At 37.8% G+C, this 27,648-nt stretch overlaps 1 protein-coding gene across 2 annotated transcripts; it reads left to right on the plus strand.

Annotated features, from left to right (window-relative positions):
• The first annotated feature begins 1,700 nt into the window (after positions 1-1,700).
• Positions 1,701-26,849, plus strand: LOC131302467 (ABC transporter D family member 1). 2 transcript variants are annotated; one of them, XM_058329134.1, is made up of 27 exons: positions 1,732-1,895; positions 1,977-2,141; positions 4,982-5,056; positions 7,607-7,889; positions 10,021-10,245; positions 13,040-13,237; positions 13,413-13,867; positions 14,325-14,460; positions 14,537-14,615; positions 14,977-15,215; positions 15,353-15,657; positions 15,745-15,856; positions 15,986-16,144; positions 19,322-19,421; positions 19,497-19,605; positions 20,069-20,159; positions 20,523-20,647; positions 20,780-20,929; positions 21,014-21,086; positions 22,013-22,193; positions 22,291-22,449; positions 23,781-23,942; positions 24,009-24,245; positions 25,074-25,234; positions 25,354-25,406; positions 25,498-25,576; positions 26,406-26,849. In XM_058329134.1, exons 3-27 carry the CDS (start codon positions 4,995-4,997, stop codon positions 26,490-26,492), a joined length of 4,020 nt encoding a protein of 1,339 aa, XP_058185117.1. In that variant the 5' UTR covers positions 1,732-1,895; positions 1,977-2,141; positions 4,982-4,994; the 3' UTR covers positions 26,493-26,849. The 2 variants fall into 2 exon arrangements, with proteins under 2 accessions (XP_058185116.1, XP_058185117.1); XM_058329133.1 differs by having other exon boundaries at positions 1,701-2,141.
• Positions 26,850-27,648: the final 799 nt, after the last annotated feature.

A 27,648-nucleotide genomic window follows, 5' to 3' on the forward strand; every position in this document is an offset into this window, starting at 1 on the left:
TTAAAAATTCATTAATTTGTTTGATGTGATAGGAGCACAAAAATTTGTGGAGAGGAGGATTTGCACATTCAACCTATCTTTCTTAAAATGGTACCCCCAGAGGTGAAATACAAAAATGCTAGGGGTACATATGAAATGGACTCAGGGGGGCTGCTGCCCCCTCAAGGGACAGCAGCGTGCTGTCCCGGCTCAGGGGGTCCCGCTCCGGTCTTAGTTCGACGATCGAAAACGTTCACTTCGTAGAGCTCGTCAAGTTGAACAAGTATGCAAAAAATCAGTTTGATCGGATATCTTTAAGTGCCTGATCAGAACACATATAACTTGCCAATAATGGATTCTAGTAGATTTGATCCAGTGTTTCGGATCCATTCTTTTCAAGACAAAAAGGTTCCGATCCCACAAAGTTGATTCAAACCACCCATTATTTTTCAAACATTTTTTTTTGAGACCTGTAAAAAATCAGCACAACCTGATATCGGTAAGGATTTTTTCTTAATTTGTGGAGGCGAAACTACTTAACTGCTTAGTTTCGCCCTTACAAATTCAAAAAAAATTCTTAACTATATCGGGTTGAGCTGATTTTTTATAGGGCTCCATAAAGAGATGTTTTAAAAATAATGAGCGATTCGGATCATCTTTGTGGAACCCGAATTAGACTTCACAAAATCTATATGTACATTGTATATACATATTGTATGTACCAATAGCAGCACTCGTATTTCTAACCTCTCTTCCAATGGCGGTGATAGTTGTTGAAAAGTTAATTCAAAAAGCAGTAGCGATACTCAGGGCGGTGGCAAGCAAGTTCCACTAACTAATTAGATACCGTTTCGTTAATGTTCTTATTTTTTTCTTTTACGAAATCAGTCATTCTCTTATGCTACATCACTTTTAATTCAAAAATTAATTAATTATTTAAAAAACAAGTTCAAATAAGTTTTTATTTCCGCTATCGGAACGGGGCCTTATTATCCAAATCAAGAATCGACTTTCACATTGTAATTCTTCTTTTTACGCATTTATCTTTATAAAAATATCTTTTTTGCCTGTGGCAGACTAAAAATAATGTTACTCCATCCGTCCCAATTTAAATGTTTTCTATGGGAGACCATGTGACTTTGACCTCAAAAAAAATTGCATTTTTGTAATGTTTTCTCTTTTTTTTTTGGCACCGTTTGAAAAAACTCACTGGGATCCTTTGAAAGCGCAAAAAAATAAAAATTAATTCTGAAACTACTTTATTTTATAGGTCAAAGTTAGACAGTTTTCTATAGAAAACATTTAAATTGGAACGGAGGAGTATAAAGAAAAAAATGGAGTGTTAAAATTGATTCCTCCAAACAGGACAACTGTTATTGCAATGAAATTTGTGAGGTAACAAATCAGAAGCCGTTCGTTTTTCAAGCTAAAAAATTATGTGTTTACGTAAATAATTTTTCATCAATATGGATCTTATTTGATAGATCTTATTGAGATCTTTTAAACGGTGCAAAAAAATTGAAAAATCATTTGTTATTTTCGTTATATTTGAATTTGAAATTATATTTTTTTTGAAAAAACAGATTTTGGAAGAAAGTGGAGCGGGGCCTTGCTCCAACAAACAAATCCATGCAATTATTACTTTCTTAATTATACAATCATCCCCGGACTAGTCCCTACCGTATATAACGCTCTCTCTCTTTCTCCAAAAAGAAAAAAAAGAAAAAAAAGAAGCTCTCTCTCTCTCCTCTCTCTCTCTCTCTCTCTCTCTCGCGTTGGTAGGACTGTGTCTTAGTTCGGTGCGGTTCTCATACGCTATATCGAGGCTGTCACATATACGTATTGAAGATGATTAATACTCCTGCGCTTACTGCACGTGTATTCACATTCTAGGGCTTTCACCCTGTCCGATTCAGGTACTACGACTAGTTGTTGTTTGAAGATCTCGGTTCTTTGTCTGATTTTGATTCCCGAGAAACTCTCCTCCAACTGTCCAGCTCGATCCGATTCGGATTCAGAAGTCATAACAAACATATATATCGAGAGAGAGAGAGAGAGAGAGAGAGAGAGAGATAGAGAGAGTTGGAAAAGTCACCGTCTTCTCGCTTTCGGTGCGCGCTTCAACATGGGAATCGTTTCTGTTAGGCTTCTCGGTGGTTGAGGTCTGTTTGTTTTATTGGACTCTGCTTCGTGTTTTATCTTTTCTTTTTCTTTTTCTTTGTAATCGGTTAATGATATCGTAGTTGATCATCAAACATGTACTATTGTTTTTTAACAAATTATTTTGAGACATAATTTGTGATTTCCTGAGGTAGCGAGGTAATTGCCTGATTGAAAAGCTGGAGGAATTAAAACTGTCGAGGCACTAGTGTTTTGCCCTTCCTAATCATGTTTGGGCAGTTGTTTGGTGTTGGTAGTTTTCTAATTTTGTTGGTGGTAAGTTATGTTAGCTAGAAACTAGAATTACTAATGGAGCTCATTACACTTCACCAGATGGCACACGTAAAAAGCACGATTTTGGCAAGCTAGTTGCAACCTTTGCGAAACTCAAAATTAGCCTGGAAATAACTTTTGGCACGAACCCTGGGGGTTAGGCACAAAAAGAAAGAAAGAAAGAAAGCGGGTCAGCTGAGCTTGAAAGGGGTAGCTGGTCATCGGCTAGGAGCTCTGGCCGGCAACGAAGCTAAAGCTTCACACTGGTCCACTTGCAACTTACATGGCTAAGTTCCAACTCTATGTTGGAAAGGAAAAAGGAAATCCCCTAAGAAGAATTTCAACTATTCCAACAGAAAGGGGAAATTCATATGCTTCATAGATAACCCCTTTGTCTCATTCCCATCCAACTGACCCGGAGATCAAAGAGGGTTTGCTCTTCGCACCCCAACCCACTTAACTAATAGATGCTATAGTTGGGGGGGGGGGGGGGCGGGGTGGTGTGGCATCTGCAAAACCCAGCCCCAACAATAGCATAATACACAGTCAGTCTAGAAAGAACAAATTAAAAAGAAGACAAACTTTGTGATTTTTGGAGGTAGTGAGTAATTGACTTATGTATTAACTGAAAACTAGATGTTACAACGAATTTCATTCTACTCCCCGAAACGGCCCATATGAAAACACGGTCATCAAGTGAATTGCAACAAGAGCAAAATGTATAATTAACCTAGAAAGAACACTCTCACAAACCCTCAAGGCTAGGCGAAAAAACAAGAGGGGAAACACACGATTGACCTGAAAAAGAGAACTCGCAAACCTGGGAGACTGGGAAAAAAACCATTTGTTGTCCCTTCTTTCTCTTGCATGGGTATTAGACTATTAGTTTTTTTTTGATAATCAGACTATTAGTTCATTTAAACTTCTTGAGCTTCCCTTGGCTTGGAACCCTGGAAATCTCTGCACTAGCGTATGTACTTTGAGATATTTGTTTAGGCCCTTTGGAAGTCCTATTTATGGCAAAGCGTTCCGGCTGTGTCAAATGATTTGAAAATTAGAGCAGTTATGATAGGTTAGGTATTGACCAATCTGTAACTTATTCACCCTTCATCCTTATTATCGAGGCTTACCTTCTTGTTAGGTCTTCAAACGATATGCCAAAGAAGGATTCACCTTTGTAATTGCTTGTCGAACTAAATGGTTTTTTTTTTTGAGAATCGGGTCATTACTACCGCCCGTATAGGGTTTAGGTGCTTGCCTATTTAGGCATTGATACATTGAATACACATGATTTCGAACGAAAGGATCAAGGATGGAAATAGAAACTCGAGGAAACAAATATTATGCTTTGAAAGACTCACTCCGGTAATTGCTGCAAAAGTCGCGGAAAAAGTTTCATCGATAATCTAAAGGTAGTTTTTTGCTCGTAAGGAAACTTGGAGGTGGCAGGACGATCCTACTTTGCCGTTAGGAACAAGAAGGCACTTCATTTGTCTACTACACATGAGAAAAGGAGAACTTCTAGAAACTATAAAAAAACTAAAATGGTGTGAAGAAGATGGTTAAGGAGGCTTAAAAAGACCTTGATTAAGTTTTAAGTACTTGATGAAATGGATGCACATGACTTGCTAGGTAATAAGAAAGGGAGAAAAGGGTTCATACAGGAATTCTATGAAGTGCTTAAATGGTAGAAAAGGATCCATGTAGGAATTGTATTAAGAAGTGAAGATGAGAGAGTGCTGAAAAGGGAAGATGAAATGAAGTTGACGGAGGAGTTGTTTCCAAATTTTTTGAGAGTTCTGGATAAGTTTGGTGAAGGCCTTCTGAATTTGTTTAACTGAGGTAAGATCTAAAGGGATAAAATAGGGATCATAGTAAGACGACATTGAATTCTTATGGAATCTTTAAAGAGTGTAGGAGACTATGGAGCAATTAGGTTAGCTAATTTGTTCACAAAATTTTACAGACTGAGGAGATGCTTGATGAATGGATGAGAACTGCAGCTTTATTTAGGGCTTAGGTGCTTCCATGTTTAGGTATTCATAAGTTGTATATAGGCAATTCTTGGTGAAATCAATGATCAAGGATGGAAAATAAACATGAGGAAACAAATGTTGTATGATGTGAAATGATTTAATCCCATAGTTGCTGGAAGAGTCGCAGTCTAGGTCCATTGATAATCGGAAAGGAGCGGACTGTTTTCGAAGAATTTGTTTCCAATACTCTCCTTAGCCGTTAACTTGCATCCTTGACCATTACGCCTGATGCTAGTATGATTTAGAACCCCGATCTGAATTTTTTTTGAACTTCTGTTATTGAGGGAATGCGGTTCTGCAAAACATTTTTGTCTGTTGCAGTAATTTGATGTCTCCCTAAAACAATCTTTGGTACATGGTGTTCCGCATTGCACTGAAATATTATACTTGTTACTAGTATTTTTTTCTCATGGAATGACCAATTAAACTGTTGTCAATAAATATTGATTTTTTTTTTTTTTTGGGTTCTTTTTCCGCCTCAAAAAGTAAGACAAAGCCGTCCCAGGTACTGATATTTTTTCTTATTGGTGAAGGTTCATCGTCAACATGCCTTCTCTTCAGCTATTGCAGTTAACTGAACGTGGTCGCAGCCTTTTGGGTTCGAAGAGGTGCTGACGATTCTACTCTTTCTTCTATAATTAATGATATTTCTGATACCATAATGGGTTATGCTGCCCCATTGTCACATTATGATCAATAATGCCTTGTTTGGATGGTGTTTTGAAATTTTTTGAGTAATGAATGAAGAGAGAAATTAGGGTAATAATTGGAGATATGAGCAATGAGTGGGGAGAGAGAGAGAGAGAAATGAAAATAATGATTGAAGAGGAGAGAGAGAAATGAGTGTAATGATTAAAAGTAGGGGTAATTAGTGTTTTTTGAGTTCGAATTTTTTTTTCAAAATCCCATCCAAACAAGGCAAAGTGTTTGTAATTGATATTTACATTGGATCACATTGAATGGTTGTTATTAGAAGAGCATGTTATTATTATGCACCAACAATTAACTTTGATATTCTCCATGTTTTGAATGGTCACCTTTATTATTGGCAATTAAGACAGAGATAAAGATACCAAGAGGGACAAAGATACCAAGAAACGTAAAGATATCTTTTTCTACATAACTTCTGAGAACACCTCCGATCTCTACTAAAAACGTTGAAAGCATCGGCAGTTTTGGCCGCCACATCGTCTCCAGTTGCCTTCATTATATTTCTTTTGTTCAAATGCCCATCAAATATATTAGTTGCCTTAATCTCCTCTCTCTTCTGTTTCGTCGTTTTAATTGTCAAATGGTAGGGATTTATAACTATTTTTTAGGCCAATAAATCAGTTCATTTATAATGATAATTAAAAATTAAATGTTGTGGTTCTTAGTTCTAAGATATAAGACGACTTAACTTAATATTGTCAGTCATATAGGTCTGGACTCATTAAATGCTTATAAGTATTGTTGCTCTTAGACTCTTTGTACGAAGTTGTGTCCTGTAATTATTGTTGGGGGTCCTAATATCTGATACTGGTTAGTGCGCCACTCATTATTCCATCAATTGCTGTTTTTGTCATTGACTGTGTCATGTATTTTAACTGACGTGGTTAACCATATTCTTAGTTCATTAGAAAATGGTGGCCTGCGGATTATAACGGCATCACCGTAAGTGAAAGAAAGAAGAGGCAAGGTGATGACGTCGGGTCCCATGTGAAAAAATTTTCTGTAAGCATCTGTTAGTTGGCAAATGAAAGCAATAAAATTGTGATTGAATAACTGCATAGGGTAAAGCTGGAAACAAAATTGGGGAGAAGAAACTCCTGTGTATATTATAGGGGTATAGTCGTATATATATAGATGTAGGTATAGATATGGACTTCCCTTGCATGATAAATAAGTTGGTAACAACAAATAGGAGTGAGGGTAACATTCACCCTCGTTTGGTGAGGGTGAACAAAACCGGACTCGAGTTTTTCAGCATTCCTAGCCAAATACGCTCCCCCTTTTTTTTTTTTCGATGTACCCAAATTTTTTTTGGACTATTTTTACTTTTTGGGATTTTAAGTGCCATTATTGTTAATTTGTGGGTGGGTGGTGCTTTCAAATGAATGTTGTATGACACGTCTAGTGTTGATCGACGCATTTGGCAGAATACTTAGTCTTTTTTGATCGGTAGTGGCCAAATACTTTGTCAGGATCAGTGGTACTTTGTTAGGATCAGTGGGGGATATAAGGCAGTTGGGGGAAGAGCTGGGAATTCATTTCAATTGGGTCAGAAGAAAGGCCAACCAACTCGCTCATGTGGTTGCTTCCAAGGCTGTTGGAGGACCTCCTTCATGGGTGGCTTCTCCTCCGAGTTTTATTCCCTCGCTAGAGATTTTCCTTGTAAGCCCTTATGGGCATAGTTTTGATTATTAAAAAAAAAGGATCAGTAGTATCTCGTGATTGAGAAATACAATACTGAAATATATGATTGTATTGTGACTTTCGTTGATGGGGGGTTATTTGTGAATCACTTTGTCCTCATTCATGTGAATTTTTACCATTCATGAATGTGTTAATTCTTGGTGGTTTTAAATGATAATTTTATAATTCTAGATGAATAAAGCCCCAAAAAAAAAGGAGTGTATTTGGCTAGGAATGCTGAAAAACTTGAGTCCGGTTTTGTTCACCCTCACCAAACGAGGGTGAATGTTACCCTCACTCCTATTGGTTGTGGACTTCCCTTGCATGATAAATAAGTGACATCCAAAGGAGTGTCTTTTGTTTAGCCAGATCTTCCTGGATTGTGCTTATTGTGGCGTAATTCAAGGATAGCTTTGCTTAGAAACTTTATAATCCTGGTTTTTTTTCATAAAATTGGCTACTTCAACATCGTTGGTGGAAGTTGGGAAGTTTGTTTGGGGTATAAAATGTTCTTGACTTATAAGATGGTAGTGAATTTTTTTCATAAGATTTAACATAATGTAGGTAACTCAATTTTTATTTATTTATTTTGGGAATGGTCCTCTGATGGACTATAAATTTATGGCTTTGGAGCCATCTTTCGCACTTACTCCATTTCCCTGCCGTGCCTTCATACAATTCTTTGCTTTTTTAGTTCATGCACGCTGCCTGCTTCCCATCTGTCAATCGAGGACCCATATGTGTGTTTTCCTTTATTTCTACAGGAAGATTTTATTACTTGCTACCGGCGTGATAGTTGGTGGTGGGACTGCTGCATATCTGCAATCTCGGTATGGTAGCAAAAAGCCTGATTCTTATGGTCATTGCAACGGGCTCAGTGATAATAATGAACAATTGGAGGTGGCGGGTGGAAACGAAAATATTGTTAAGAAAAGTAGGCAAAAAAAGAAAAGTGCATTGAAGTCACTTCAAGTTTTGGCTGCAATTCTTCTATCTCGTATGGGGCGCATTGGTGCAAGGGATATTCTAGCTTTAGTTGCCATAGCGGTAAGCTTCTTTTAACTATGCACAAGTTTATGTTATGATTTCACAAAATGCATGTCATTGTGGATTTATCCGTTTCATATACTTGGAATGTGTCTCCCCTCAAACTACAATATCTGGACGACGTTGGTGTGCCATTATGTTTTCTGCTTGCTTTTCTGGCGATTCTTTCTTGATTCATTTTGTGAGTGCAGAATGAAATCACCACCATTGTAAGTTTGTTTTGGGTGGCAGTCAATTGGTACATATAGCAAGGAATACAATTGAATGAAACTAAAGAAATCTGATGTTCAGGATATTGATGATGCGATTAGAAATGTTAAAAAGGACTAATGAATTCAAATTCTGAAACAAGCCTAGGTACCCGCACTTCAATCTCTGTCCACAGATCATTAGCCACATAAAGATCATCAAGAAAGATTAAACTAAAAGTTTGAACTTTTCTAAACCTCCAAAACAGGTATGAAGTGGAAGGAGGAGGCTGATGAGAACAATGAAGAAATATCATTGGGGTGGATGGACTTTATAAGTACAACAGGAAAGGAGATTAGTTTCATATCTAGTGATCCACTCACTTGGGTTAATTCTTTTGTGTCAGATCTGAAGATTATGCCGTATTTTGGGCCTTGGTAGATGGGATTCTTGTGATGGGAAACTAAAGATGTAGGTATGAGTATTAAAGTGCAGAGGGATACAGAAGTTAATGAAGTTTGTGCTCTAGGTTGATGTGAAACACATGTGATGATAATCCGAGTTGAAATGTTGTGGTTTGGAGGTTGATGTTACTAGGGTGACAAAATAATCTTTATGCTTGGCATATATGCGTTGATTGACATGAAAGAGCTTCAATTGTATCCCCAAGCACTAACTATTTAAACCGACATCTGTTGTTTCCTCATCTTTCTGATCGAGATTTGGAAAAATGAGTTTGGATCTAGCACTTGTGGGTGTAAGGGGTGACAGCCCCTCCTCCTCTATGGCCGGTCAAACGTGGAGGTGAGTCTTGACAATCCCTTTGTTCCAGCCTCCAAGACACATACCTCCTTAGGTACTGAGCAACGTATTTAGTCCTTGCTCCTGACCTAGGGTGTCGTGGAAAGAGTCACAAGGCTTGAGAGCCTTATTTAGTGCGTGGAGAATGGGAGATGCATGAGGATCTCCTCAATCATTGTATTGCAATGCTTTGGAGGCTCCATGGAGAGTTCCCTATCTGGATGCATGGAGGGACATGCAGCCTAGAGTGCTTGTTTGGAATGAGAAGTGATACAATTCCAGAAGAGCTCACTTGCCTTACTGGCTGGAGATTGGATCAGCCGGTAAGTCCCACGTGGCGGTGTTCGCGGATACCCACAACATTTAAGAATTATCCTTTGTCACCGTCACGTGTTCCACTAGATTTCAAAACCTTCTCTCCTTTTTGTTTTATTTGTGTAAATGAACATGGAAGCAGCGTTGGTTGTTTTAGGGTCCTTGATAATCCATTAGATGGACATCATGGACTACAGATGTAAGAATTCTAGAATATCGGGATGTGGTTTTGCACTTTTCCTTGGTATGTTAAGAAACATACCAGATATCCTACCTTGGTCGAGCCTGATACACGCATAGTTTCGGCAGAAACCCATTAGACTTGGTTATATTGTTAGTTTGCACAATTCATTTCTCAGATGTTTGAATCATGGTCAAAAGGCAATAGTAGACTCAGATATCTACTTCACCAGTTGTTAGAAACTACCAATTTGATTGCAAATAATCCAGACCACGTAATGCAAACTTGAATGGTATTCCTAGAATACTGTGTTTTGTGAAAGAGGACTATAGTTTTGGGGCTGGGGTGTCGGCTGTTTGATAATATGAAAATTGTGATGTACCTTAAGCTTATAGTTTTTTTGTAGACGACTGTTTTTTGGTTAAACCCACAAACAAAACATTTAATACTGTTGTATTTTCTGTCAATTTGTAATTGCAGGAAAGTATTGTTGGTTTCTGAAGTCTTTCATTTGAGTTTTATTAATATTTGATCTGACCAAATCTAATCCTGATTTGGTGGAACATGATGGGTTATTGGGTATAATAATAGAAAGGAATGGTTACTGTATTTTATTTGATGCCTGTTTTTTGATACTTTTTGCAGGTGTTGCGAACTGCTTTGAGCAATAGATTAGCAAAAGTGCAAGGATTCCTATTCCGTGCTGCTTTTCTTCGACGCGTACCAATCTTTTTCCGTCTGATTTTTGAAAATCTTGTACTTTGTTTCCTTCAGTCAACCTTGCATTCTACATCAAAGTACGTAACAGGGACTTTAAGCCTCCGGTTCAGAAAAATATTGACAAAGCTTATCCATACCCAGTATTTTCAGGTAGTTATGGCCGTAATAGTTATTACCAGAAAAGTGTCCATCTTTCAATAGTTATGGCCTCCTTGGCTAACTTTAATTTCTTTCAGTAAGTTGGAACAGTGGTTGAGTTAATTTCCTCTGCATTGTGGGTTATATGCATTCATTGAAATTTGGGTATAATCAAGCCCAATGCAAGTCGTCTCATCATGCTGGTGGTTAGATCTGTAGATATTTGTGTTTGATCTGTATTTGTTCTTCTATATGGTAAGTCTTTGTTTATGGGGTAAAATCTTATTTATGGGGTAAATGTGTAAACTGTTAACAGGACTAAAAATGTGAAAACTCATAGTATATATAATCATGCACGTGCTGCTATTCTAAAAAGAGTTGATATCTTTCCTCTTTTTTATGTTTCTGTCCTATCTTTTAGTGTGTCTGTTTTAAAGCCATCTATATGAACATTTTAAGCAATGGAGGGGCTGTGAAGTAACCTATCCTTGCAAAAGGTGTTCTCACATGAGTATGTAGCTTGGCTTTTCACTACCGATTATTCCCCAGTTGCTATTTGTCTCCTCATGGTTAACATACCGTTCCTGGTTGACCCAATTCTTCTTGCTGGTTGTCAACATTTTTTGTCACCAGAAAAGAATCTTTGTGCGGAGGCAGAATGCTAACCTTGCTTTTGCTCTGTCAGTAATGTCTATTTCTGAAGTTTAAGTTTTTGATTTAATATTCTGGTCTTAAATAATTGTATGGAGCCTTAAACCCCCTTTATCCAGTTTGCCAATTCATGTTCCAAGGTTTCAACTATTCTTCTTAAACTGGACATCTATCTAATGGAATCTCCGTAATTTCTTCGAGCGTGGACCTGTCTGTTAGAGGATGAAAATAGATTTCTATTTTCGAATACATTTAAGCTTGTAGAGCAGTTTATAAGTGCATCTGCAGTACAGGGGTTTTTGGATAGATGAAATTGACCTGTGACTGGGTGAACCTGACTTATAAACTGCTTTACAAGCTTATATGTAGACCAAAGCATCTAGTTTAATGAATGTTTTTTTCTCTGTTACATGGACTCTTCTAAATGTATGAAATGCCCATCTCAAACTTTTACACTTTTTAAGGGTATGAGATGTTCGTCCAATGAGTATAGTTGGACATTACACAAGCAGCTTGTTTAGTAAATTAAGGTTACCATAACCTATGCGTAAATCTCCCCTTTCACGGACATGCTCTCTTAGATCTTGTGAATGCTGTTTCCACAAGAAATAATATTCTGTAAGAAATATGGATATCTGAGTGCCGCTGTCCTTGAACATGGTAATTAGATGGGTTAGACAGTTGTTAGACAAATACTCGGAACGAAACACTTGCACAAATCCATGGAGCATATTGAGTTTTAAAATTGGTTTGGTGAGTTGTAGATCATAGTCCAACTGTGATATTACTGATTTGTCCAAACCACACTTCCCTATATACTGACAGGAAAAGGATGTGGAATAGTTAGAGCAACATTGGTTTCACACGTCAGCGGAAGTTTTAGTGCAAATATTGTGGAAATCTTTATTTCCAAAATTATATCCTCGCAGATGGCAAAGAGAACTGATGAGACATGAAAGTAAAAGAAGAGATATTGCTAATTGGTCCCCATTTTGTGTATTTTTTTTCCTGGTTAGCCCATGTTCCTTGATTGGATAATGATATGCATAATCTTCACAGAAAGAGTTGGGTATTTGACCATAGCTAGCAAAGACTCGCGCTATACATGTGTAATCTGAAGCTGAAGAAAAGTACTGTGCTTTTAGTTAAACAGAGTAGAACATAGATTTTAAGTACTATGTTAGTCTCCATCAGAGAGGAAAAGAAAAGAACACTATTCACATCTAAAGTACAAGATTTTATGTTATCTGCTACAATCTTAGCAATGAGAACTGTTTAGTATGTAAGCATGATAATATACATGTATAAATACGGGTAGACAAATGTTGTGCTGACCTTTTTCTTGTTCACTCAACCTCAAAAACTTCAGGGAAGATGGTACTAATATAGGTCTGCACTTAACTGCTCTATCTGATGTACTTTCCTTATTCTAAGTGGTCTTTGGGATGATGATTAAACATTCTTTTCTGGGAGTATATGTCCATTGTTGATGCATATCTTGGCAGATTCCTATAGAGAGACCTATTCTTTTCGCATGGTGGAGGGAATGGACTATAAATATTATGATTATTTTGTTTTAACACTTTAATTTTGTAATCCATCTGGAAGCAGTATGTTTTAAAAAGAAATTGCATATAAAGTTGTCAGCATGTTTGATGCCTACTTTTTTTTTACCTATATTGTTATTGTACATATTCGAATCTGTAATTTTCCATTGTTCTTTCGTTATACTGTTTAACCCGTTCATGAAATATTTTGTCCTTTTACTTTCCCATATTCTCCTGAGTACTGATAAGAGTTTATATATGTCTCAAGCTCTCTGCACCATCAGTCAGCTGCAGAGGCTAATATGTTCCCTCTTGTGCTCAGTCTTCCTTGTTTTGATCCTTCAGTGAAGATAACATAACATTTCATTTTGTGAAATTTCTTGAAAATGATTAATGAACTTCAAAAGGTATAATTACACTCTAATATTTTTTTCCCGATATGGCAATGGCACAGTTTACTTGCCCCATCAAAATATCACTTTATTTATTGGTATGTGTTCTGTATTCTGTATTCTGTATTGTGGTGACTGGTTTTATTTTACTGCATACGGTTCCTCATGAATGCATTAGCTTTTTTGTTTGGTGATTGACATTTTTTCTGGTTTCAGAACATGGTGTACTACAAAATATCACATGTTGATGGTCGGATACCTAATCCAGAACAAAGGTTTGCTAGTGATGTGCCAAGGTTCTGTTCCGAGTTAAGTGACCTTGTACAGGAGGATCTTATAGCCGTTACTGATGGTCTGCTCTATACTTGGCGCCTGTGTTCTTACGCAAGCCCAAAATATGTTTTCTGGATACTGGTAAATCTCTATCATTGATCTGCTTTAACTCTTCAAATACAGTTGTGGAGTTGATTCTAGATGATTTTGTACAACTTCAATTGGGCTTTTCTTTTTGATGGTTTGGTTTGGACCTTATCTTGCTGAGTATTTCTTTTAGGAGTTAGTCATCTCAGAATATAATGTTTTCTTCCAGGCCTATGTATTAGGAGCGGGGACAATGATCAGAAACTTCTCCCCTGCATTCGGGAAACTAATGTCTAAAGAGCAACAATTGGAAGGGGAGTATCGGCAGGTTCACTCACGATTAAGGACTCATGCTGAGAGCATAGCATTTTATGGAGGTGAAACTAGAGAAGAATCTCATATTCAGGAGAAGTTTAAAACTCTTGTTCGGCATATGAGCGTTGTTCTTCATGACCACTGGTGGTTTGGCATGATCCAAGATTTCTTGCTTAAGTATCTCGGTGCTACGGTTGCTGTTATCTTGATTATTGAGCCCTTCTTTTCTGGTGACCTAAGACCTGACACTTCAACTTTAGGAAGGGCAGAGATGTTGAGCAATCTACGATATCATACTAGTGTTATAATATCACTGTTTCAGTCCCTTGGAACCCTTTCCATTAGTTCAAGGCGGCTAAATCGACTTAGGTATTGCTTGATCCTTCACATTTTCATGATTTTAGTATGAACCACTTTAGGAACTTATGCTTTCAATGTCTCATTTTCATCACCGAATTTGGGGTATTAGAGAATTTTGACATTATATTCATTGTTCAGGTTCTTACGTTCCTTTTTATCGAGAAGTGTTTTGTCATGTTGAATTCTTCGCTGAGTTACCGTACGCAGTTATTTTGTTTGGAAATGAACATCCTTGGTCTCTATATTTTTACGCCGAGTTTTGATTACTTATGACAAACCTCCACAGCATTTTGGTTCTTGTTCCTTCATTTGATTAGTTTGCTGTAGTACTTCCTTGCAATGTATTTTTAGTTACAAACTTGTACAGATTTTAAGGGCATATGGGAACATAGTAGTGGAAGGAAAGAAGCATGTTCAAATAGTGTGTATTTCAGTAGCTCACTTTATGGGCGTTTATCATATGCAGTGGTTATGCAGATCGTATTCATGAACTGATGACCATATCAAGGGAGCTAATTGTTCAAGATACACCTTCTCTGCGAAGAAATGGGAGTAGGAATTATGTTACCGAAGCTAATTACATCGAGTTTTCTGATGTCAAGGCACGTGAAAAATTATCTGCCCTGTTTTTGGTTTCTTTGTTCATTATTATGTTCTTATTACCCAATTGTCTTCTAGGTTGTTACCCCAACTGGTAATGTTTTGGTGGAGGATTTAACCCTTAAGGTTGAATCAGGATCTAATCTATTAATTACGGGTAATCTCTTTAACTCCAGATCTGTTTGTGCATTCAAAATTCAATCCAGTACTTTACCATTTCCTGTTGGTTATTGCAACTAATGTTTTGTGCCCCCTTCACTTATTCCTGGTATAATATCATATAAAGCTTCTACCATGGTGATTGTTGCTAGAGTTGTGTCTCCAGTCATCCCCTTGGGGCAGAGTTTTAGTCCTTATCGGAACTTAGGATTGCTTCTTGCTTGTACCTAAATAGGAATGTTGCATGAAGATCTCTGGAGTTTGTTGCAGTGTAGATGGTTTTAAAATATTGATTTGCTTATGCGTGCTTATGGGTTGAATTTTTAAGATTGGAATTAACTTTGCATTCTCCTTCAAAGGTCCGAATGGTAGCGGCAAAAGCTCACTTTTCCGAGTTTTAGGAGGGCTTTGGCCACTGGTGTCTGGCCATATTGTGAAACCTGGAGTCGGTTCTGATCTCAATAAGGAAATTTTCTATGTGCCGCAACGACCATACACAGCAGTAGGAACCCTACGCGACCAGTTAATCTATCCTCTTACTGCGGATCAAGAGGTTGAGCCACTGACATCCAGTGCAATGGTTGAGCTGTTGAAAAATGTAAGAGTTCTAATCATGTCATTTTTGTCGATGTCAGAATGTGATGGTACTCAGTCATCTCATTTTTCAAATGAGTTATAAAGTCGAAGACTTGCTTTTGAATAACTTTTTTGTGGGAACTCCTATGACATTTCTAGGTTGACCTTGAGTACCTATTAGAACGGTACCCACCTGAAAAGGAGATAAATTGGGGCGATGAACTCTCTCTGGGTGAACAACAAAGATTAGGAATGGCCAGGCTCTTCTACCATAAACCCAAATTTGCTATTCTTGATGAATGCACCAGTGCCGTGACAACTGATATGGAGGAACGCTTTTGTGCAAAAGTCCGAGCAATGGGAACATCTTGCATCACCATATCCCATCGCCCAGCGTTAGTGGCATTTCATGATGTGGTCCTTTCCTTGGATGGAGAAGGAGGCTGGCGTGTTTATTACAAGAGGTTGGGATTTTTGTCACTTAGTAATTGATGTCCATTCATTACGTGAACTGCTGATAGTAATTTATTCTACATTCTCGAAATCTGCAGGGATGATTCTCCAGTTATTACTGAATGTGACGTTAATACAATGAAGCTTTCTGATACGGAACGCCAAAGTGGTGCAATTGCTGTTCAACGTGCGTTTGCCAATACCAGAAAGGTGCAGCCCTCAATGAAAGGACTGAGAACTCTCATTTTTTTTTATTTTTTTATGTGAAAGTATTGTTTTGCTCATGTCATGGAATCTAGCTATGCTTTTTCCACTTGTTAATTGCAATTTTATATCCAGGATTCTTCATTCGCAAACGGAAAGTCACAATCATATACTCCAGAGTTAATAGCGTCATCTCCCTTTGTGGACTGTGATGTCAAATTGCCTGTCGTTCCACAACTCCAGAGTGCTCCAAGGTTATTACCACTGAGAGTAGCTGCCATGTTTAAAATACTGGTGAGTGTCTTCGGCTGGAAGTAGACTTCTTAGTAGTGTCTTGTAAATATTTTAGAAATGCTTTTGATGTTTATACAAGGTGGTGGGTTGTGTTTTCAATCTGATTTTGAGCAAGGGTGACTGAAAATGATTTTGTTCAACCTCTTAAAAGAGGGTGATCGTTACCTTCACTCTAATTGGTGGGAAAAGTGTGGGTCCCACCACAAACTAACCCCATTATTTACAAAATGTGTATTGATCCCGTGGACCCTACACAATTTCCACCAAACAAAGTGAGGGTAATGTCCACCTTCTTTAAATGAGGGTGAACAAAATCAGTCTCAGGGTGACTTGAGCACAATCCAGGATTCTTATCTATATGGATGATTCATTTTTTCCTTTTGATCTTTAAAACTAGCATGTTTGTCCTGTATTTGTCAGAACCTCGGGCTTCTACTTTATCCTATGCTCTCAGAGGACATTTGGAGTTGTGTGCTCGTGTAGAGGCTTTTCTTTTGCATTTAGCTAACTTACTAACTTAGTACTTGTGTTTGGCTGAACTGACTTAGAGTTGAAAACACAACGTAGCACTTGACAAACCAAAGTTGAGTTCAGCTATTCATTTTGGTTTTTTTTTCTTTTTGTTTCTCCTTGTTTGGTTTATTACCATTACAAAAGTAATTTCCAAAAAATCTATGTATTATTTTCTTTGCAAATGTTAGTGATTGGAATTCGTATGATGTGTTACGCCATTTTTTATTTAATTCGTAAAAAATGACGTGTAAACCTCTCCGCATGAAGTCTTTTCCTTTGCCTGAAGTCTTTAGCGGATACATGCCCCTTCCTAAGTTGTGCAATTTTTTTTTGATAAGTGAAAGATTATATTACCTAAAAGGCATTTAGGGAATGTGTATACAATAAAAGGCCACACGACAAATAGACCCTATTCACTTGCACTCCTATGTGACTGGAAAAGCTCAAACCAATCTAAAAATTGGTCAAGAGACGGAAAACAATCATTCTGATATTGATAGATGAAAGACTCATGGATTCCATTTACTTTTGTTGATCAAACGAGAACGACCTTAAATTGGAGAGAGGGTGGTTGACCTGGTTGAACCCAGGCGCCGTGAGCTGACCACATGAAAAAATTAATCAGTGCTCCTCAGGCACCGCCACGTCCCATGTGATGCCCCAGGCCTCTTTTCCACCACACAATGGCGTGGGGCCCAAAGACAAAGTGTGTAGGCCCCAGGGGCACTAAATAACCTCTCCACGGCATGAGTAAGACAGTATCCAGCCCTTAGATTTTTCTAAATCTCAACCATAGCTGACTGACATAATATTGCTCTTAGACATGATATGCGTGAACATAATATCTATATACTAACACATGAATATGTGGAGCATCATCCCATTAAGTGCAACGGACAACAGTTCCGTGTTTAGCGCATGCAATCTTGTTTTCTGGATGGATGCCTGTGGAGTCAAAATGACTGAATGATTATGAAGTCAAGCAACATGATAGGCTTAGTCTCCACTAACTGTTTCGTAGGTAATGATTGAAGAAATGTTAAAGAGTGAGTTCAGCGAAACATTCGACTACCACTGTTACAACTAGGAACAGACTGTATTAGTGAAATTTTAACCAGCACATTCCATAACTGAAAAAGTTCACTAAAACTTGCATTTTGATTTTCGTTATGAGAAAATAGATGAGATCTGTAAGATTGATAGCTTCGTTAGGTTAAACAATCTGAATGGAAACTGCTAGTGTGCAATCCTATTAAACTCTATGCACATGTTTTCTGTATCTATCACCTCTTTGATCATGTATTAATTTTTTGTGAACTTTTTCAGTTATGGAATATGCTGGCTAAAATTTCACTAATATAGTCTTTTCCCCAGTTGTAACGGTGGTAGTTGAATGTTTCACTTGACTTGGCAATGTTAGTGACTTAGTGTGAACTTACTCTTTGGTATTTCTTCAATCATTACCTACATAAACGCCGATAAAAAAAAAATTCATTACCTACATAACAGTTAGCGGAGACTAAGTCTATCATGTTGTTTGACTTCATAATTGTTCAATCATTTTGTCTGCACAAGCATCCAAAAGACAAGACTCCATGCACTAAGCATGGAACTGTTGTTTGTTGCACTTAATGGGATGATGCTCTACATATTCTGTGTTCTATATAGATATCATGTTCCTGTATATTGTGTCTTACTAAGAACAATATTATGTCAGTTAGCTGCTAAGAAGCACGGATACGGGATAAGGATACGATACTGAAAATGGTTCCAATATGCCATAGCTGTTTAGATTTTCCTTTCTGTGAATGTTCGGCAATACGTCTAATAGAAGGCAATATTTATTGTCCCAGTCATAACAAAAGGCAGCACATTAAGACCTAAAAAATTGAGCAAGATATATAAATCCCCTCGTAAGGAGCAGAGGAGGGGCGTAAGGTTGGGAAAACTGGTCCGAGTGCTTAATTGCTTATCGTAAGATGATGTTACTAATTATTATCGCCTGAATTTCTACATATTGCACTTTGGTTGTTCTATTGGTTAGATCAGTCTACTTTCTGTTGTGATACTGTCCTATTCATTGCAATATTGTGTGTGTTTTTTTAACAGCATCGCCATATTTTGTTGATTACTGTTATTTGGTGTTCTCGAGAACATCAACTTTAGAATCCTTATTTGGAAAGATATGTAGGCTTCAATTCTCGTACTGAGGCCCCCTGTGGCCAAATTTTTAGCGTCGTCTTTTTGGTTATTCTCTCTTAATTCTTGCTAGATTTGGGTCAAATTTTTACATCACATCGTTTGTCTTGATGAGTGGAATTGAATTTTTTTAATAATATTGACCAAAGTTGGAAAAAAAAGTACATATAAGACGACAAAAAGACCCCAAAAGTCAGTCAAAATGATGTAAAAATTTGTACTAAATCTACTAAGAAGTAAGAGAAAAAAACCAAAAAAAGACCGCGACAAAAAGTTAGGCCAAAGGGGGCTTCAATCAATCAGTAATTTGGCTTATCTTCATGAGTTAATTGACATTACTGCTCTTTCCCTGAATTTTAATTTGTTCTGCTGTTTCTTTTGCTTCTCTCATATCTTGAATTATCTGAGCTGAGTGAAACGAACACTCTTGACATGCAATTTTGATCCTTGCGGCTGCTTGTTCAGGTACCCACAATGCTTGATAAACAGGGAGCACAACTCCTTGCAGTTGCTTTACTTGTGATCTCGCGAACGTGGATATCAGACCGCATTGCCTCTCTAAATGGTTTTTCTTTCTCTTCTTTCTTCTTTCTTATTTAAAGCAAATATTGAATTCCTTGATTAAAGCTAATTTTTTTAGGTACCACTGTAAAGTATGTCTTGGAGCAAGATAAGGACGCCTTCATTCGGTTGATTGGTATCAGTGTTCTTCAGAGTGCTGCATCTTCTTTCGTTGCACCTTCTTTGAGGTAAACTATTCCTTGCATGCATTGGATGGAACTCATGTTTGGCTTCTTTTCGACTGGAAACTTGTAATTGCATTCGATTAGCATGGTTCTATTCGTATGTCACATTCAGAATTCTGAAAACCTACCTCCTTCATCCTGAACTCAATAGGCATGGTGATTGACAATTTGAGAAATTTGTGCCAAAATTCTCCCATGCTTGATCATTTCATGTCTAATGCTAAATATTAATCTTTTTTCCTGATAATTTGAATGGGAATGATCTGATCAAATAAGAACAGTTTTTCTTCTTAATAAGCTTAGTTATGAAATTGGCTGATGTTTATCAAAAAACGAGAAAAGGTTTCTGAGAAACTCGGATCCTTTAGATGGTCAAATTGTTCCTGAAGCTTTTTAACATCTTAAGTTTGTCGCACAATGGAGGTCTTCATCTCTAAATCCTTGTTTGGTGTTTCTTGTTCTATAGACACTTGACAGCGAGGCTTGCCCTTGGATGGAGGTTTCGGTTGACACAACATTTACTGAAGAACTACTTGAGAAAGAATGCATATTACAAGGTTAATTTGATGTAGGATTCCCTTGTTCTGTTTAATTTGACATCTTTATCTCAGTGGAACTTACAATTTGGATTGTTCTCTTGCTAAGCCATGCTTCATTTTCCTTCCCTAAAAAATGCTATCGCACCATTTATTGTTCATTAGCTACTTTTCCGTATGCTGGACCACCCTTGATAAATTCACGCAGTACTCTGCGAAAAGATATATTTTTCTAGTGCATTGAATTCATGCTGTACTCTGAATTTTAGAAAAGATTTTGGCTTCTGCTTTTGATCAATGAGATATGAGCTGTACGCTTTCAAACTTTAGGATGCCAGATGATTTAGATGTTGTCAAAATGATGGCAATTGTGTCTTTTTGCAGGTGATCCACATGTCGAGAATGAATATTGATGCAGATCAGAGGCTAACTCAAGACCTTGAGAAGTTAACCACTGACCTGTCAGGGCTGGTTACGGGAATGGTAAAGCCATCTGTTGACATTTTATGGTGAGTGTGTTTGCAATTATGATTGTCTTCTTTACGGGGGTTAGGGTGAGCTTTCTATTGATTCATTAGAAGTATTTGATATGTGGAGATAACCCTAAATGTTCTTATCTTAATAAATGTGCAATTCTTTAGGTTCACCTGGAGAATGAAGCTGCTGACTGGAAGGAGAGGAGTTGCCATTTTATATGCTTATATGTTACTTGGTCTAGGTTTTCTAAGAAGTGTTGCTCCTGATTTTGGTGACCTGGCCAGTCGAGAACAACAACTTGAAGGAAGCTTTAGGTCATTTTATATTTGCTACTGTTCTTATTTTAAGAGCTATATTACTGAACAGCAGTCTGACCTACTATATCACGTATTAATTAGGTTCATTCATGAGAGACTGCGTACACATGCTGAATCTGTTGCATTTTTTGGGGGTGGTGCCCGAGAGAAAATGGTAGGTTTCTTGAATTTGATATTATTCCTGATGTTTCAAGTTTGGGTCTGATAACAATGTTCTTGAGTTACTTCATTGTTGTAGGAGTTTGATTTTTTTGGCAGGGTTCTTGAATGCCTATATTTGTTGTTGAAAATGGCTATTTATATTTCACGGTCGTTAACAAGTTGATCTTATAGTCTTCTATTGTATATCACTTGCCCAGCCTTAGTAGTGGCTTTCTCAGGTATTGTTTTTAGGGGGACGCGATTCTCATAGTGCATTGGGATGCTTTTTGGGTTAATGTAAGGAGTTATTGAGCTGTAATTTGCAAGTGAGAGAAGATAAGGCTGTTTGAGGAGCTTATACATTGAAATGTTGAATTGATAGGTCTATCCTTTGGATATGTAGTGCATTGGAAAATCATAGCAAGTATATTGAGATTATTGTCAGAATCGTTGTATGCTGGATGATGTATCACAAATAAATTGTACGTCAATATATGAAAATATCCCAATATACTACGACTTCCTTACCATGTATGTAACTGTTGAATGCTGATTCCGTGTATCCTAAAATTTGGAGTTTGATGTGTCCAACCCATAGATATACACCTGCACCTAGTTCCCATAACATAGGTTTTTTTCTGTAAGAAATGTTATTTCAATGTTTGGGCTTGTTTTCAATATTGGTCACGGTTCTTTGATGCTGTGAGGAATGTATCTCCATCCAGTCTTTGAATGCGACAAGAGGAAAGGCCAGAAACTGTTTTCTACAGAGGCCAGTGTCTTCTACTTGAAGAATATAAAAAAACGATATGAAGTTGGATATATAATGAGAATCATGGTTCAGCATATTATTGTCATTAATTTATCCTGGAGGCCACTTCTTTGCCAAAACACTATATCATCCTGATATTTTCTAGTGGTGCTCTTTGTGACGAGCAGATGGTCGAATCAAGATTCCAGGAGCTTCTTGATCACTCTAAGATACTTCTTAAGAAGAAATGGTTATTTGGTATACTTGATGACTTTATCACCAAGCAACTCCCGCATAACGTTACTTGGGGCTTGAGCTTGTTGTATGCTATGGAACACAAGGGAGACCGGGCCTCAACTTCCACTCAAGGTGAGTACAAGTAGAATATTGGTGAACCTGGAGAGATAATGATTCATTTATTGAGAATATGAAGGTTGCTTGTTTTGTACTTCTAATTTTTGTTCAGGCGAGCTGGCTCATGCACTGCGTTTCTTAGCATCTGTCGTATCCCAAAGCTTCATGGCTTTTGGTGATATTCTTGAACTACATAGGAAGTACCTTGAACTCTCTGGAGGTATAAATCGAATTTTTGAGCTGGAGGAGCTTCTTGATGTTGCTCAAAAAGGTGCGTCCCTTGTCTCTTCTTTTTGCAAGTTTTTGTGTGCCAATGACACTGGGTACAACCTTTTTCTAGGATGTTGAAATCTTTAGATCCTCTTGCTATGTTTTTGGTGTCTTAGAAGAGCTTGTTGGCGTAACGTATTTTCGGGCCTAACCTTGAAGGGGTAATGAACTTTAATCTATCCAAATAAAAATAGAACTAGAGCCTCTGAAGTAGGAGCACTTGGGCAACAGAACTAGAGCCTCTGGAGCATGGTTTAAATCGTGGTGTCAGTCGGTGTAACGGTCGCGCGCGCAAGCAACGGATATCGGGAGTATCGGTCAATGTGTAATGGCAATCGGACACTACACTCGTGAATTTTTTTCAAGCACTAGCAAATGCTAAAAAATTTATTGACACATATGCTCTGATTTATGACCAAATTGAATGTTTTAAGCAGTATATAGAAGTCTGTAAGTAAGAACAAAAAAAAGAACAGCTGTTCTCAGTCTTTCGTAGGCGTTATGGACTTCTATGCGGTGCGTAATGGTTGATACGCACGTGAATTTTTGCAACGCCGCTATTTTCACCCACAACGGTTTCAGACCTTTGAAAACACGTTACGTAACGATCTTTATGTTACGCAACGGCCGTTTTTTAAAACCCTGCTCTTTATTGTGAGCCATTTGAATTCTTTTCCTAATTTCCACGTTTAGATTTTGAACGCTATCCAAAAGTTTAGAAATAACATTGCAATAAGAAACGTAATAAAGCACAGGATTAGAGGGAGGCCAAGTAGAATTTGGGTTGAGTTGAGTAACTGGGACGAGGCTGGCTGAGTTAAGTTGAGTTCCTCCGCACATAAATTTATTACTTCCCAGATAAAAAAGAGAAATTTCTGTATGACACACACTTTGAGTGTGTTCTTTGGTGCGTGCGTGCTGCTCTATTCTTAGTCAATAGGAGAAGAGGACGGAAGCAGTCAAACTGGTGATGGAGGCGACCAGTGCAATCAATCAAACCCCAATCCTTTGATACCGCAATATAATGCAAAAGAGAAACAAAAGATCTTGTGTATTGCTAATGTAAGTTATAGAGTATTACTGATAATTAGGTTGAATAGAGAGACTTCGGTGGAACCTAGGGGACATAAAGTTTGAATTACCATTGGGGAATAGCATAATGACAATTACCACAAAGTATTACTCCATGTTCAGTGTTCCGGTATTGTAAATGAAAAATAAAAACTTTTGTGATTATCACCTCCATTGTTTAGTCGAGTTTGGTGGTTTTTAGTGTCAAATTGAAACTCGTGAGTTGTGCATTCCAGCTGATTAAAGTCATTGCTCATACAGATGATCCGGTTGCTTTTGATGAATCGCCAATTCAATTGACAGAACCTCTCTCTACTGATATCATTTCCTTCTCCAAGGTTGATATTGTTAGCCCCGCACAGAAAATGCTGGCTACAAAGTTGACTTGTGATATAGTACCAGGGAAAAGCCTGCTTGTTACTGGTTAGTGTTATATCCTTAGATCAAGTTGTGCTGCAATTACAACTCTGATAATATGCAATTTTGAAGGTCCAAACGGGAGTGGGAAAAGTTCTGTCTTCAGAGTCCTTCGAGGCCTTTGGCCAGTTGTCAGTGGAAGACTTGTCAAGCCATCTCAACAGCTTGATGAAGAGTCTGGATGCGGTTGTGGCATCTTTTATATTCCGCAGCGACCTTATACGTGCTTAGGAACTCTAAGGGATCAAATCATATATCCACTCTCTCTCAAGGAAGCAGAGGAAAGGACCTTAGCTTTGTATAGAAATGGTAAGTCTCCCTATATCTGTTTTTTTCTTTTGCATTGTTTTCTCTTGCTTTTACCTATTTAATTATTCTTCCTCTGAAATTAGAATGTTTCACTCCCTCTGGTGCTTCTGATTTCCACTTTTGAACATTCTTTGTTTGTTGTTTTGGTGGAAATCTCCTTGCCATCACTCCGGTACAGTTGTCGTAGCAGAAGTCTTTCTTGTCCTTGGCCACTATCCGATCTAAAAATTGCCAAAGTTCATGGAGAACCTGGTTTCTTCCATTCAACAGAAAGAGACTTGAACCAAAGAAAGTGATAAAGTATTGACACATATCAAACCAAAGCCCACCCATTTGGTTATTGTTAAGCAAATTCAGGCTTTGGTTTTGCTGATTTGTTAATTCTTGACCTCTTTCTTATTGTTTAATTCTTTGCCCGCCAGGCGTGGCGGGAGCGGGAAAGAATCCTTCTATAGTCTAGGTCTTGAAGGACATTATTTTGAGTCTTTCTTCTGCCCTTTGATCTAGGCATAGCTGTTTTTTACCCATTAGTGGACACCAACCACTTTTCACCAGTTAGAGAGGTGCAGCTCAACCTTGCCAAGGGACGATGTAGACGTATTCTTTAAGAAATGAGTACGGTACTGGAGTGATCCTTTTCTCTCCCCAAATCTCATACAATTTTTTTGGGGTCTGAACATCAGCTTGCTTTCTGGATGTTATGAACCCCCTCAAATCTCTCATAAATTCAAAGCACAGCAGTTTTGGGCCGTATGTTGGTTTATATGCTTATGAGTTTCAGAATTGTTTCTATGTACATTATTGGTGGCATAATGATACTAAATTCAGGTGAAATGTCAGTTCCCCCCACAACGATTCTTGATGGGCGTTTAAAAGCGATTCTAGAGAATGTTAAATTGCTCTATCTCCTGGAAAGAGAAGGTGGTTGGGATACTAGCCAGAACTGGGAAGACATCCTCTCTCTTGGAGAGCAGCAGAGATTAGGCATGGTAAGCTTCACTTAAACATGTACCTCCTTGACCCCATTATTGTTCAAACAAATAAGATTCTCCAATCAGACATGGATCGTTTTAACTTCTTGTTTACATGATATTTTCTGTTTTTCAAGGCACGCCTCTTCTTTCACAAGCCGAAATTCGGCATTCTTGACGAGTGCACCAAGTATGCAACAAAACGACATCGCAGTTTTTTCTCTTTCCTCCATTCTTTCGTGATATCTCATTCTTTCATTTCAATGATTTGCTAATTGCAGTGCCACAAGTGTTGATGTCGAAGAGCACCTTTATAGGCTAGCACGTGAAATGGGGATCACTGTTGTTACCTCCTCCCAGGTAAGTAAATGATAGCCCGAAAGCATGGCCACCGTTAGTTTGTGTTGCACTGAAGTTGGTGGATTTCTTTAATCAATTGCCTTCTAGAACATATTACTATACAACTTAGCGTGCTCTACATCATAATGTGACAGATTAATCTCCTACAAACTCTTTAACACATAACATATTACTCTTAGATCACCAAATGGCCCACAACTTTAAGATGTTAGAAAATTTACCCAACGATTTATATCAAGCCATTTCAGCACCCTTCCTCACATGCAACCCCTTCTTGCACATGGGGATACAAACATAGAGAGAAACAAAATGATGAGGTGAGAAGCATAAACCAAATGGGAGACAAATGCGAAAGAAGAGACTTGGAACTCTTAGACATCCAGAGACTAATGCGTTTATGCTATGTTAGATCACCAATTGTTACAACAGTTACATGGACTGGGTCCGGGGTTGGGTGCGGATATGTATGCGATAGTGTCTGATTTATCTAATAACTTGATCCCAGGGACACCAAGAGGTTTGATTTCATTATGACTAAATATTATTTTATTTTTTTCCAATGTGAACCATGCTTAATACTAGATACATAATACGTATAAAGGAAAGACCCATGCAAAGTTTTATGTAAACATGGTGGTTGTATGTTCACTACTGATGCAATCAGACGCATCACTCCGAATTTAGGAGAGTCCCTATAACTGAGCATGCTACTATGGCAAAACGTCACTCATTGATATCCTTGGATATCTGCTGTGATACACTTATTTTGCTGTTTCATATGTTATCCATTTTTTCCAGCTGATATAGCCAGATCTTTTGCTTCTCACAGCGTCCCGCTTTAATACCATTCCATTCGACGGAACTACGATTTATTGACGGTGAAGGCAAGTGGGAGCTTCGTGCAATTAAGCAGTGAGTTGATACTGTCAATCACCATTTCTGCTATTTTCTCTTATACAATTCGTCGTCATGTCCTGGATGTGTGGTGGTGCGAGCACTTTCAAATTTAACTGTTCTACGGCTGGTCGCGGCACGCGCACAATTAGGGCCGGAAAGCAAAGCTTAGCATACCAGAAAGGTGTTCTGTTTCTTAGTACCATATTAGAGATTATTCATTCTTATTTATTGAGTTATATATTTAGCATTATGTATAGGCATTTATTTGCTATTCATAGCTGGTTCTTGTATGTTGTAAAAAGAAAACTTGATGCTTAAATCATTTTGGTTTCCCCATAAATAAAATAACCACCAGGGAAACCTGGGGGTTCCCCTAGAGGTCTCTCTCTCTCTCTCTCTCTCTCTCTCTCTCTCTCTCTCATGATCCAATACTAATGCAATGGCTTTTCGAGTTGAAAATTTACCAAGTTGTAGACTGAAAAGGGCCAGCTAGTGCGTGAGGCTTCCTCTATCGATTAGTATTTCTTAACTTAGCACAAAAAAGAGAAAAAGAAAAAGAGATTATATTGCTAAATTGTAATTTTACTTTTGATATATTTCTTGAAATAGACAAATACACAAAAAGTGAACCAAAGCGGCCCTAATTCTACTCCCCAATCCTCTCGACCAGGAAACGACCCCAGCTGCCTAGTTTGGGTACAGGAAGTAAGTTCGATATATAGTCACGAATGAATAGGAATTTGCCCTTTTTTGACGAGCAAGATAATCGCATTTATATACTAGTAAACATACAAAATACAAAGAATTGGAACTCCATCGATTCGAAAATACAAGAAAAACAACAAATAATACAATGGTGTTGTCGGAACCTAGGAGGAGGGCAGAGAGTGTGGAATTTGCCTTTTATGCATGGAAGATAGTGTGCTGTCAGTTTAAAAAAAATTGAGGAAAGGAAGGAAGCAAAAAGCAGTCATCTCGGGTTCCAAAAAATCGCAACACTTGTGTTTTGTTTGGAACACGTGGAAAGAAAGGAAATGAAGAGTAGGTTAAGAATATTTTCCTCCATTTTTTTGGTTTCGGAGGAAAGATGAGAGAAAATGTCAAAATGATGTGAATAGTGAAATCCCCCCCTTCCCCTCTTTTACTCCCATTTTCCTTCATAATTATTCTTCTTT

Source organism: Rhododendron vialii, chromosome 10a (assembly GCF_030253575.1).
Source record: "Rhododendron vialii isolate Sample 1 chromosome 10a, ASM3025357v1".
Lineage (NCBI taxonomy): Eukaryota > Viridiplantae > Streptophyta > Magnoliopsida > Ericales > Ericaceae > Rhododendron > Rhododendron vialii.

Coding starts and splice junctions, on each gene's coding strand:
- LOC131302467 (XM_058329133.1), top strand. CDS start 4,995: ATGCCTTCTCTTCAGCTATTGCAGTTAACTGAACGTGGTCGCAGCCTT. Junction 10,246..13,039: donor TCCATACCCAGTATTTTCAG/GTAGTTATGGCC, acceptor TTCTGGTTTCAG/AACATGGTGTACTACAAAAT. Junction 25,407..25,497: donor ATTCTTGACGAGTGCACCAA/GTATGCAACAAA, acceptor TGCTAATTGCAG/TGCCACAAGTGTTGATGTCG.